Genomic DNA, 14378 nt, shown 5'->3' on the forward strand with positions numbered 1-14378 from the left:
CTAAACTGGGTTCCAGCTGCCTGTCCCTCTTTGATATAATAATCAGCGTGCATGATGTGGTGTTTGAGCCGGGGAATAAACACATTAATAAACATTATGCCATAATAACACATTCAAAGATGCTTATTGCTTTCAGTCAGGCTCTAATTAAAATCACTTTTTGTCTGTGTTTTGTTTCCATTATTTTAGATTTCTGACCTTTTTTTCCCAATGACAGACAGTCAGTCTCCTGATGAACTTGTGCATTATAAAAACAGATTAAGCCACTGTCTTTGTGCTGTTGATTTGCATTGCATATATAATGGATTAGTCAAACCAAATGGAGTCCTCGTGGTCTCTTATGGCCCCATCTGATCAGTCTGGCCATTCAGGCAGAGAGCCTTCCCTTTGCAAAGTCGGTTCAGACCAAATTGGTTTTTTATGCCAAATGCAAGCTTATTCAGTGCAATCCTTGTAACTTCAATGGATTTTATACAACCCAGAATAGCTGGCTTATGCAAATTGTGCTTCCACATCCACAAAAGATATCAAAACAAATTATGAGACTGAAGTGTTATTACTGAAACAAACAAGTGAATGAATGAATAAATAAATAAATTAATGCAGATGCATAGGGTAATGACCAGAGTACAATAGACCTCTGTGACCATGTCAGCTATGAACCGCAGTCAAGATATGGATCATAATTCTCAGGAACTACCTCTACAACCTTCTCCCTTAATTCCTTTCTTTAAAAAAAAGCCACCACTGTAAATTTGGCATGTTCTGAGTCAGCACGAAAGCAAAGCCATGAAACAAAAATGGGAACACTGGCCTTCATACCACAACCTTTTCCACAAGCTAGAAGATGCCTCAAAGATTTGTCTTCTATCAGGTGTCTGTAATAGGTGCAATAACATAAATAGATGAACAATATAAATTTCAATTATGAGCCTTTCAGGGTTTCATACAAGCTGTGCAGTGAACCAGATTCCTCTATAGCGGTCTGTGTATCTACTGTGTCTGTCGTCTTGTCTTTCTGTTTCTCTGCAGTCAGTGCCGTAGTGTCACCACTTGTTGTGAGAACAAAGAGAGTCTGCGCATGGTCTCGGGGCAATTGACAGTTATGCACTAGTCTTAATTTATAAGCAGTTCACTTGCAGGTTTTTTTTTTAAGTTATCATGATAATTATTACTATATTTACTTTGACTTAAGGGGTAGGGAAGACTTTAATTAATTTTTAACCCCAGGTGGTCAACTTGCCATAATATTATTTTTTGAGATTGTTTAGACAGTGGAAAAGAGGAATATTCAGAAATACAGGTTCACTTGTACATTGTGGTAAATGCGGGAAAGGTATGCAATTGCAGTTCATATTTAGTCGAACATATGGATGGTAACAAGAAGAGTGGGATATTCATTGATGTAAAACAGTTGCTGAAATGTGTGCAACATTCTTGCCTTCTATGTGCTGTGTGATGTGATATTAAATATAACACCTATAGGTCAGATTTCAGTAAACAAAGCAAGAAAATTTCAGCCTCACATAATTTTTGTGCATTTGACCACTGGACTGTTCATGTAGTTTGTATTGATTCGCTCCAAAAAGCCAAAATACCAACTGCGAAGACATTAGCTGTAAGTGAACTAACCGTGTGTGTGAGAATGGTCCTTCTCATGTTCATGTGGCAGCCCAGCCTCTGACTGGACTCACCAGAAATTCCCATCATCCAGTCTTTCTCCTTTTCCCTCTCGTTTGTGAAGAAGATTGATAAAGACCCAGGATAAGTGTGAGAAGATGTGAAACCTTTTTGAACTTGTGCAGATGCGTTTACACACCAGACTGTAGTCATCTGAAAATGTAAATATAAAACGTAGTACTAGAATATTTTATGTTCTATATTTTTGTTAGTAATGTCATGGCATAAAACCTGAGGACATGTGCAACACTTTGCAAGTAATCCTGACCTTACAACCATTACTAGAAAATGTTTATGCATTCCATAAAATATTTTTCTGTGTCAAATCTATGTTTCATAAATGAGATTAATAGTCTTACTCATCTGTATATTCCCATCTATCCTTAAACTGGAAACTGGGATGTGATTCTGTGTTTCTGTCTTTAAGTGCAGTCACTCAAAAGCAGAGTTACAAAACTTTTGTAGTGCCAGTTGTGCTTTACCGCCTTGATGTTACATGCATAATTTTTTTTTTTTTTTTTTTTTTTTTCCAATAACTTGATGCAAAGCAGCTAGTGTAGGTAGGTTGTCTGAAAGGAAACCACGATAAATACTGGGTCTCCTCCTTTATTCTTATTCCTGCTGCGACCACCTTTTTGCCCAATCTATAATTAAACTCAGACTTAAAAGCCAAGTGCTGTGCAAATGACCTGAGGGTGATGCTGACTTTTTGTTGCACTTTAAGTGGGCATTTATTAATACATGTCTGTGTTCACAGTTTTCAAAACACATTTTTATAAAAGACTTTTAACTTCAAGGCGCACTTTTACCTTAAAGGCTCGGGGAACCAGAAAAGCACCATGCCTATTGCATGAGAGCCACTTCTTCTTTAATTAGAGAGCCTGCCTTTATTTATTTACAAGGCATTCAAGGGAGCATTTTCCGCAGTGCATAATTTCCTCTGGAAGTGATCTGTAATTAAAAATATGTATCACACCTCTTAGTTTGAAATTGTAAAGAGCAGTTGAGGTCTCCCACTAACCAGAGGTTACATTCCAAATGCATGCACACATGCTTCAGGGAGCCGTGACAGAGAGTGCTGACTTAGAGCTTACAAATCTTTGCTTCTTCTCATTAGTACCTGATTTTGGTTGACTAACTCTCTATATGTAATTGCTAGTCCCTGTGGGGGATTTCTTTTTGTTCACCTAAAATTAAGGTGAGTTCAAAATGGGTAAAATTGTTACAGGTATCTTACATGTACTTTTGTGAGTTTTCACACCTTGTTAGAAGAAACAGAGGAACTGGATCAAATTGTAAGGAAGGTGAGTCAGAGACTTACAGGTTGAGGCTAAAGATTGAGCTTGTTCCTACTACCTTTTCTTGACATGGTTTTTAGACTACCTTAAAAAGTCTCTGTCATAGGAAAAGCCATAAAAGCTTTGTTTAAATTGCTTTTAAATTTGTTTGAGGTCATTTTTGTCTGAACCACAACAGTGGGGCCAGCCCTATAATTGTGAATGTCCCTGACTTACTCACTGACTGACTGACTGACTGACTGAGTGACAATATTTCCACCACTGCTCAGCGGAGTTTCGAGCTGCAGTCAACCAAGCCGTTCTGGATTACCCGGCTGCTTGGGAACTGTAGGGAAGCAGCAGAGGATCGTTATACAAAATACTCTGAGCCTCGCCTCCATTACAGCAAATAAACTACTTTCATTACATGTCTCATTATTAATAAAGGAGGCAGAGGAATAACTAAACATAAGACACACTGAATAGAGAGAGCAGGAGAAAGGGAGGGAGAGAGAAAAGTCATCAGTAAAGAGACTTCGTACTAACTGCTACGACCAATTCTACATATCACATCATTTAGCAGAGGACGTGGCAGTTATAAAATCAGGATTTGACCATAGGCAGTCCAATCACATACAAGGTTTTGACCTAGTCTCGTTAGATATGTAGACATGTTTACTTCATTTGGTAGACGTGTAGAATATTGTTTCCTACAGATGGAGCTCCACATATCAGTGACAAATAGTACAAATTAGGACTCAAAACTTGCAGAATGAAGTAATCTTCATACAAATCTCAGCACCTTAGCTTAAATTATCCTGTAGAGACAGACAGCGGGTGTGGTCTAAATGAAGTCAGAGAGATATGCGCTCTCAAACTAGTTTGATTCATAACTGTTGCTGAATATTGTATTCTATGGTGGCGGTTGCGCTTCAAGTAAAAACATTAAAACTAAACATAGCATGAGCATTACTTTATCTTGCTTGTGCATTGGACATACCTACTTAAGGCACAGAGCAGGAACAGAACAACTTGGGCACACCACTGTATCCTTTTTCATTTTGAATTCAATGAAAGTGTGGTATTATTGCAGGTTTCAGCCATGGCTAGGTTCAGGTTGTCTTGTTCACAGATGCAGCCATTCATCGTTCAATATTCAGCTCTCTGCCAGTCAGCACCCTAGTTAGTTAGTGTTAGCATCCATGCTGAAATTGGCTGCCCATGGTTTTATACTTTACTGTGGTTTTAGAGTTTGAATAACTAAAAGAAAAAAAAAAATGGCTGAAAGTGGCTGCATAGGAGTATAAAGCTAGAGAGTAGAGTTTTGATTCTGTAGGTCAAGCAACAATTTCGCATAACTTGGAATTATGGCATTCACTGTAAATATATATAAATGTATCTCTTATTTATCTCTCGATTCCCTAGTGCTATACCTGTGCCATAATGTTGTGTTGTGTTTAGCATTAACTTGTTATTTTCTACAAGGAGAGAAGTAAAGCCCATGGTACTTTCTGCTTAGTAGTAACTGTTTTTTTTTTTTCCCATGTCACATGAAGAGCAGGCTTGTAATTGGAGTTATTAATCCAGCTGGCCTGCAGAGATGCCATGAGATCCTTGTCTTAAAAGAGCAAATTATTATAATGAGCATTGTCAACTTTTGTATCACCAGGCTGTATCAGGCCATCAAAGTCGCTGACCAGTAACCGTTTTCTTATTAACGCGCACAAAGGAAAATAATTGTGAGTATGAGGACAACTTCTGACAAATGACGTTGTTTAAGGTGAGACAGGTGGGACATCTTTGTGCGGCCCTGAGGAAAACATTGTGTACATTGTGTCAAGTACAGTGCTTAGATACATAAATCTTAACAGTCATTTCCATAAACGTGTAGCAGTTGTCTTTAGACTATGATGATGGTATGTTTCTTCAGGGTATAGTGGGAAATAACCACTCACCCTCTTTCAGTGTAAATTGGTGTGTAATAGCATATCTGCTGCTATGTTATATTGAGGCCCAAACTGACATCTGAGTCTACTACATATACACGTTGTCTTTAAATGTACGTATTTTAAGACTGTATCCTAACAGTGTGACTTTTGTTTTTATAGTTCTCTTGGATACATCCCCCAGGGCAAAAATCCTCAAAACCTGGGGAAATAAATAATCTTCTTCCTCTTTTTTTCATCATAAGTCAAGCTTGAGTAATGGCAGTTACAGTTCTCAAACAAGTCTCCTGCTCCGTCAATAACAAATCAGGTTTTATAAATTTTATTTTTCAAATACTGTCCTTTAAATGTCAGTGTGGATATATCACCCTTAGCTTGTATGTTTTTTCTCTTCTTTGAGATCAGGCTGGTTATGTACTATGTTATGTTTGTTGATCTTCAGGATTTCTTCTCCCTTCAGCTTCTCTATCATCTCTTACAAAGTGTGTGTATGCGGCAGACACACAGGGAGTGTATGGCACTGTTTTCTCTTGCGAATCAGAAACATTAATGTTCAGTCAACAGAGTACAAGTCTTGTTTATTCTTGGTGCAAAAGTCATCGTTTCATATTTTTCATTATTGACGGATAATTCTGACATATAACAGGATTTTTGTTATTATTTTTTTCTCATTTTCAATTCCTGATTGAAAATACTTTCACTGAGAGTTTGCTTGCAGCTAAAATATCGGATATACAAATGTGCTTCTTCTATCATCACTACCAAATAATAGCATTTGCTGCATAGGCCATGAATGACATTTCATTAGAAATACATTTTTACAGTGGTTGACACAAGATAGCAGGAACTTACTGTGAGTATGCACAATATTTCATGTCAACATGCCCTGTCATTGAGGAACTGCTCTACTTTAGGGGTTTGTAATGCATAACACGCTCAATGGCAGAACCTCTGTGGGAGTATTGGTTCAACAATTGATGTAGAAATAACACCAAATCACAAGTGGCTAATGAGAGAGTTCCAGAGGCAAAGTCCAAACCTGATCTGTGGGAGGTATCCAAGAACAGGCTTTAGGAAAAGACTTTTGCATGTTTACTGCAGAACTTAAATAAATACACATCAGAAGAAATATCAAAGTAAAACTTCTTCTACTACTAAAATGACTGTAGAAGAAAGCATTTTTGCATTCAAGACATTGAAGGTGAATTGATAATTCGAGCTTGCATATTTGAACCAACTCTATTAACAAACTCAAGTTATGTAGCTGTGTCTATACAGAGCTTTTTGTGCAAGTAAAACTACTGTACATTAACCACAATTGTCCTGTATTATAGACTCAACGAACAGTTCTTTGATTCCACAGATGCCATCTTTACTATAATTCACAGACAAAGTAAAACTCTGTGTTTCATTCTTAATAAAACACACTGGGCTCAGTTACCGGCCCTTGCCTCTGTAATACATCATGTTAACTGGAGAATGAAGGAAGAATAATGGTTGTGCCTGTTGCTGCCACAAATCTTGGGATTCATCAGTGAAAGCCAAGATGAATAGGCTGCCCCACCTGACTTCAAATTTCACTGTGATGGAGACACTTTTATCCACTTGCCTTCTTTTAGCATGAGAGCTGCTTTGTATTTTTAACTCACCTCTGCAAGCCAAGTGCAACTCAACAACACTGCTTTTATTGTCATGTTGGATGTGATGGGGAGATCCCTTAAAGTGCCAGGCCACTGGTAGACCAATGGACTATTGCACAGTATATTGGCAATACAAAATGCATGCTTTTACCACTGCTTCACCTGGAGGAGCCAACAGATCCTGGGCTATAAGTATATATGTGGACCCATGATATGTCAGCAGAGGCCTTAACAGTAAGAAGGCCCTGACCCAATTAAAGACAAAATGGTTAAGCATAAAACATAAATAATTTGAATAGAAACACTGATAATAAACAGGTACTTTCTATCAGCTGTCAGAGTCAAACACTGTTGACATAACAATATGTGTTGTAATAGTTTTTAATTAATTAAAAATTAATCCTGAAACTATAGCCTCAGAGTCATAATGTTAACAGTCAACAACTCAATCTCACACCTTGTTTTTCTTTTTTCTTTTTTCTTGTTTTTTTTTTTTTTTTTTTTAATATTATTACTTTCCCAGAAGTAGAATTGTATTATATTTGGCGGTTGTTCATATTTTCTGGCCACTGACTATACATATCTTTGAAAAATGTGAAAGCCGTAACAAAAGAGAATGATAAATCCAAGTCATTGTTGCTTGATTTTGGAAAATCGCTGTATTGACACCAGTATAAACTGTCTGGTGTTGTGAAAATAACTGTTAAACCTCTGTCAAAAAGGAAAATTATCAATAAGCACTCCTTTTCTATTTAAAGTTTGCTGTTCCATTGATGCAGGTGCTGAAAGTGTTTTTTTATTTCGCTGTGCTAGAAAAGAACAAGCACTGTTCAAAATAATAATGCCGCCAATGAAGTGAAGTTCAAATTGCGAATGCTATGGTCATGACAAGCTTTGTCAGGAATAACATTCCAGAGCATGAAGAGGGAAACAACTTTTGTCATTCAAACAATGCATACACTGATTTCCCTCTAATTGAACATTTGAATGTAGTCTCTCAATCAGGCTGGTGATTCTGATATATGAGTCTACAAATGGTCTGCCTTGGTTTTACCTATGTGCAAACTCCAACCTGAATGTCTTTAACACTTTGTATGTACAAAAAGAGACTTTAGGTGTCAGACAATGCCATCATACCCTCATACAAACCCTCTATGTCATCATACCCTCATACAAAGACTAACCAGTTCTGGTAAGATGACAGAACTGTGGAATCCTTATCAATCAGTCAGAACTGTCAAAAAAGTTAACATTCATACAATCCTAAACTTATTCCATTGCTTTACCATTCAATATTTGTCAGTTCCTTCATCTTTCTCTCCCTGTCTCACTCAAAATATTCTTATGAGCCCAATGCGACATATGAGAAATGCACTTAATCATAAGCTTCCCATCTTCCAGTGATGAACATAGTTTATTATTTAGTTTAAATGTATGCACTTTTAAAAAAAATAGGTATTATTAAGGCTTTGCTAAGTGTTTAAGAGAAAACCCAATCATAAATTTCTCGGTATGGGAGAAGAAAGACAGACAGTTCTTTTGTGTGTACAGTCTGCATTATTGTATTCAGCCCATGTTGTCTGATGCTTTAGTTTTCTCTTATCTTTTAGACCGTAGCTGTGCTTTTATGGCTGCTAATGTTTTCCTCACATTGTTCGAGAGAAAGAAACAGAGTTATGGACGTGGCTCCAATCCTGCCTTGGCAACAAATTTCACAAACCTCACTTTTATGTGTTTATTTTTTGAAAATCGAAAATGAATGTCACACTCTTTTCTTTTCCTCTCCTTGACTTCACGCTTGTGTTCATTGCAATTAAGACGGGAGCGTTCAGGCGTATAGATGAGGGGACTAAATATTTAATTAATAGGATGGAACATGTACACACTTTGGGTGCATGCTGATGAGTTTGTTTATTAAATACTGTTGTTTAATTCAGAGAGTTTGAGGCCTCATTTGGACGTGAATAAACAAGGGCAAGACATGGCAAGAAAGACCTTTGAGAATGTCCTATTTCTTTGCATTTCAATATTTAGATGACATTTAAGAAAGGACGATTTTGTGCTGTGTCATTTGCTCAGTCATCAGATATGACAGGATATGATTGCTGGAGTCAGAGAATGATTGATGTCATCAACATCTTCTAAAATGCACTGAATCTACTGCATGCCTTCTTTATGTCATCAAATTATAGCTATGTTTTCATAACAAGAAGGCCAGTTGACCCTGTACTTCTGCTGCAGTTCCATTCCACTTCTTATTATCAGCACATTGCTTGATAGAACCAAAAAAAAAAAAAAAAAAAAAAAAAAAAAAAAAATATATATATATATATATATATATATATATATATATATATATATATATATATATATATATAAATGATAAAGTAATTCCTGATCACTCAAGGAAATAATAAAAAACACAATCACATGCATTTTTATTTGCCTGTTGTAATTGAAAAGCATCATCCTTCAGGTATCATTTTGCCTGAGGGGAAACATAAATGAAAGTTTAGACTGTGATATTTTCGTGCCATTACTGACTAGTTTGATGTTTCTTCATTTTTTCATAGTTTTGCTCCTGAACCATGAAGGTGAAATTGCACTGCTTCACTTTTACTTGCTGTGACACCAGGATTTGCTCACAGACAGCAATCAATGTGGAGTGTTCCACAGCTGAAAACCCTGCAGATAAACACAATAAGACAGGCTGATGCACACTGATGGGATTACTCTGTTGTCGCCATGGTGAACATGGCCTCATTAGATGTGACCTTCTCTTGGTCCAGAACAAAGGCCTTCAGAGAGATTATAAGACATCGGTGTGTGCTGCTTAGTTTTTCGCCTGTATTTTTAAACAATTTCCATGTAAGTGAGTTTGGAGGAGGGGATGGTGGAGGGTCTGAGGGTAGGTCCAACACAAACTCAGACCCCATGTTTTACCCCTTAAAGTGCAACTACATCAAGGCAAGCAAAGCAATCACCTACATGAAACTATTCTCTTACAGCTAGAAGGTGCAAGGCTTTTTTTTCTTAACAGTGCCATTGCAAATTTGAGTATGTGATCAGTTGGTTTGTGTAGTGAAAGAGAGAATTGTACTGCTATTGTAGAGCAGGCTTATAAAGTCTGATAATGGGAAGCTGTTTTTCTAACGTGAAACTATGAATAGTCAGCAATCATGTCTGCCGCTTCTTTTATACCAATTGTTTGGAAAGAAGATTAGATCAGTACAATTAGAGTTAAGTCCGATACCTGTAGAGCCTACAGTGTTGCTAATTTGTGGGTTTATTTGTTGGATGTGCATTTTTCTTTGAGAGTTCCCAGGAAGATAAAGCCTTCTTCTTTTCCTAAATTTAAACAGGTCTGTAACTTCATCTTTGAAAATTAGGTGAATTGGACTCTATAAATTGTTGATGAGAATGTGAGATATTAGTTCTGCCATCCCAGTTGTTTTCCTGCTTCCAGCACAGTATCTTTAATGCCCTAGTCTTACACAAATTTGTGATTTTCTCATAAAAGTTCTGATTTAAAACCCATACTCAAGACTTCACTTGTGGTTTTCACCCCCTCGTGTGTGCCTATGTTGATGAATTTCCACGCCAATGGAGAAATAAAAGAAAAAAAACCTGCACATTACTTTGCAGCAGAAGTAGCGTCTGTACAGCCACGGAATAAAATAACATGGATGGAGATCAGGAAGCAAGTGAAGGCTGATAGATCCTGCAGAGAACAAGGCACAGTAAAAAACATTTGACTTGAAACTTTTCACTTAAAAGCAAGGTTGCAGCAAAGAAAAAGGAACCCCAAGGCCCCAGGAGGAGGCAGCTAGTGTGCTCTCCCACACCAAGCACATCAGCACTCTCATCAAAGATGTGGTGTCTGTGGCCTCATTCGAGATCGGAGCACGAACATCATGCCCGGCAATTTACTGGCCAATAATTAGTAGGCAGTTTCTCTGGAGTCCATGTTATTTAGGACTGGAGAATTTTAGACTTTTGCAAATCTATATACACAGGACATTCATAATTCACTAATTGGAATAGCATTTATATTACCTAAATGCATTTTTTTTAAATCAGTGAAGGCAAATCAAGATTTCTGATGGGGTTCTCAGTTAATTCAGAAATTTCCAGAGTCACACTGTTTTGATGCCATTGCAGGAAGCTGACAGTTTTTTTTTTTTTGCTGCTGGTTTAGATGAGGTTATATTATTCTGAACATAGTCTGTAATGCTCAGTGGTTATGATTAGGCTTCATTGAGAGGGAAAGTAAACATAGTCATTGATTCTTTGAAGTTCACGTTTAGGTCGAGGTTTGGGTTGAGAGAGTAATTCTGTCTGAGAGAAAACTTTAAAGAAGTAGACATTAAAATTCAGTAAGATCACAAAGTAAAGGTCTCTACGGTCCATTAAGACATCAATCGCTGACTCCTGATTTTTGGGTATTTAAAAGCTCAATTACATTAAGAAATACTTTTGATATGAACATTAAAGCAAATCATTTTCATCATTATATGAAAGGCTGGCAAGTCCTGCCAAACCCACTGAGAATGAACTCCCAACTCTGCAGTTTTGCACAAATGTGAGTGTAACACGACCTTAAAAGACACATATGATGGGTGTAATATAATGATAGTATAATGATTTTCACTTGCACTGATGTCTTCCAACTAAACTACTAACAGAAACAACAATCACCATTACTTTCAAATAGATATTTTGTAAAATGATTATGTCAAAATCCCTAAACGTACAAATTCTCTTTCCAGCTCAGTTATTGGGTGTTTTTCCTCCACACCCAAACCAAAGCGTAAATTGCTGTGCAACATTGACTTGTGTGTAAAAGGGTACAGCAAATTAGGGGATTGAAACAAACAGTCTGCCTTAAAACAAAACTGCTTTCATGTATGTTTGTTATTTTCTTTTTTCTCCGCAGTGTGTGATTTGTTACTTCATGTCTTTTGTGGCCTTCTGGTCAGACTGTTGCAAGTTTTAAGCTTTTCTTTCCCTGAGTAGGGAAATAGAGGTTAACAATCCGATAGCAATCATGCAAAGTTAAGTTAAAGTGGGAAATTTGATGGCTCTAAATCATTTAACATTTTTAGGTTAATTTGCCTCCCCCGGTGGTCAACCAATGCTGCAGATAACAATGGTGCTACATGGTGTCTACAAGTTATTCTTTCTTTCTTTCTTTCTTTCTTTCTTTCTTTCTTTCTTTCTTTCTTTCTTGCTTTCTTTCTTTCACTGTCTCACTTTGCACTGGGGTCAAACAGAAGATTGTATCAGCATGCTGGATGGCACAGAGGATTTGGACTCTATTTGATTCAGGAGACCGCGAGGATCAATTTCAACCTGGCCGGCTCACTGCTTGGGTAGCTTCTGTGACTGCCAGTTCAGGGCTCTGACCTGGATTACCATGCCCAATCAATGTGACTCAAAGCAAGCAAGACATAGAAACACAGTGCTTTAGCATACACTCAGGCTTTTTCATGTTGAAATCCAGCTCATTTTTCATTGACACTTTCTAATTCCAAATGTCTGAACTCCCAAGCTTGTTTGTCTAATTCCTCTGTGACATCTGATGGTGGAAGTACACATACATCAGTGTACACTCATGCACACTCATGTGTGTAGATTGCCATGTTGTCTTCATGGTAATATGGGATTTGTCCACAGTGAATATTCAGGCTCTCTATTTAATACTAAAGCTATAATTAATACTATAGCATTGCCCCACACCTTAGTCTTGTCTGCATTAACATTAGCAAAAGGGAGCAGTTGGAATTCTCAAACCATATGTCAGTGTGACAGAATTTGTTGTTTGGTGCATCAAGTGGTCCATTACCAGAGATAATAGTTTTTTTAGGTAATACATAGCATGCATAGTAATCATTTCTCATTCTCTCTCCTTATGTTATGCTGTGCATCCTGATGACTCTCCAATGCTCCTTCCATAGGTAAGTCAAGTGTATTTTTCAACAGTAGTATCTATCTATCTATCTATCTATCTATCTATCTATCTATCTATCTATCTATCTATCTATCTATCTATCTATCTATCTGTCTGTATTTTGTTTCTTTAATCTGCAGTTTGGCAAATACACAAATTGTATAAAAGCTTACATAGTGGAAATGTCCTCCAAGGAAATCTGAAAGGAATCATTATTCTGCAGACCATGTCAGACAGAAATATTCATGTTCAGGTCTACTGTTATGGCAAATACAGTTCCCCTTGGTATAATAGCTCCTTTCAAAGCAGCTGTGCTGTCCAGGTGGAAGGTGGAAGTAGACAGACACGCTTTTGGTTTTGTGACTTTGCTACTCAAGGCAACATTGCAGACAGTTACTCCTGATAGTTACTTATCTCAAAAAAACTGTCTTTATATTCAATATTTTGAGACATACTGAGGCATTGTTTACATTTGTTACAAGGAACCAACTCTTTCTAACATTACCTGCCAAAAAAACAACAACAACAAATCCCATATTCAGTGATTCAAATGGTGGATCAAAAAAATTTGCAAATAGAAATACCAGTTATATGTAACACTGAACATACACACTGCATAATGCACTTCATGTTAACATGCTAAAGAGAGTCAAAAATGTCAGTGTTTGACTTGGTTTGTGTATGTATTATATTTCACTGCTGCTGCACTATCATGGGCATTGTAAACCCTGCCACTCACACATCGGGTCTCTGTAAATGATCTGAGGGTTCAGGTAGTGTTGAGTGCCTGTGGATGGATGGGTGCTTTGAGGCAGATGGCCATGCATTATGGCTCCTTGGTATTGGAGTGGCAGTGTCAGAGTGAAGTGTGTCAACACAACAGTGATCACTGAGAGCTTCTCATGCAACCCTTGACAGCAGACACACTTGCTTTCGTGCAGATGGGCACATGTATGCACACAACACAAATAAAACCACCTTCTTGATTGCTGCCAAGTCAGGTGAAATTGATGCAGCAACAGATTTTGAAAAAAAGAAAAAACAAACAGAAACAATTTTCAGAATTTTCTTAAAACCAACCAAAGGAAAACAATAATTGTAGCCAGTGAAGGTGAGGGGTGAACACACCTAGACAATATGCACAAAACACAAATAAGTGCACGGAAAGACAGACAAAGAAACCTTCGGAGAGATTTTGTCGTTTTCCAATCCAGTCTAGGGTACTGACATAAAAATAAGCACTTCCAGGCAGCTAAAGCTCAGAGCGTTGCAGGTGCTCTCTTATACTGCTAAACTTTCCCATCACATACCCCTTCTCTTTAAATAGGACAAAGGAGAGAGAGAAAGAAAGCAACAGAAGGAGGTAGGGAGGTTCAAGGACAGAAAGGGGAAATGTGATTGATCTAAAGGATCTAAAGGGAGATGTGTCTGGCCGGGCTCTCAAGCACCCCCCCCCCCCAACCACTAGCCCTGTTACAGCCCATAGATCCAGCCGTCCTACCTAAGTCAGGGTGATGGAGGACCTTGTCTGCCTCTGTGCTGCAATGAGAAAAGAGAGGGGGAGAGTGCAATTGTACAGGCAGTTCTGGACAAGTCTGGGAGTCGGCTGACATAGACAATAACCTCACAAAGTTGAGGTTTCAGGGCCAAGTCTTGTTCATATTATAACACATTACATTGATTGGTGCTGTAAGTGCAAATATTATTAAAGTTAGAAATAGTTTCCTAAGGAAGGACAAAATATTCTCCATGAAAGACAATATAGTTCATTCAATTAAATAGTCTTTCATTTTGTCTGGAAATGTCACACAGAATACCCTTTATCCATGTCATTTGTGAAATATCTATCACAATCTTCTAGGCAGTGCAATTAATATCATATTAT

General features: G+C 37.6%; 1 protein-coding gene across 2 annotated transcripts in view; it reads left to right on the top strand.

Annotated features, from left to right (window-relative positions):
• The window catches only part of ctnna2 (catenin (cadherin-associated protein), alpha 2), a 302082-nt gene that overhangs the window by 124573 nt on the left and 163131 nt on the right, over nucleotides 1-14378 (top strand). The window contains exon 8 of one of the 2 annotated variants that reach the window (XM_071504021.1): nucleotides 12501-12685. The exons of the other annotated variant lie outside the window; for it this stretch is intronic. Within the exon in view, the coding sequence (XP_071360122.1) occupies nucleotides 12501-12626 (126 nt within the window). The 3' untranslated portion in view covers nucleotides 12627-12685. Of the gene's footprint in view, nucleotides 1-12500; nucleotides 12686-14378 lie in introns of those variants that run through there. 2 annotated transcript variants of the gene reach the window in all.

This window comes from Trachinotus anak, unplaced genomic scaffold, assembly GCF_046630095.1.
Source record: "Trachinotus anak isolate AG129_WGS33_773 ecotype Australia unplaced genomic scaffold, CSIRO_AGI_Tana_v1 ptg000019l, whole genome shotgun sequence".
NCBI lineage: Eukaryota > Metazoa > Chordata > Actinopteri > Carangiformes > Carangidae > Trachinotus > Trachinotus anak.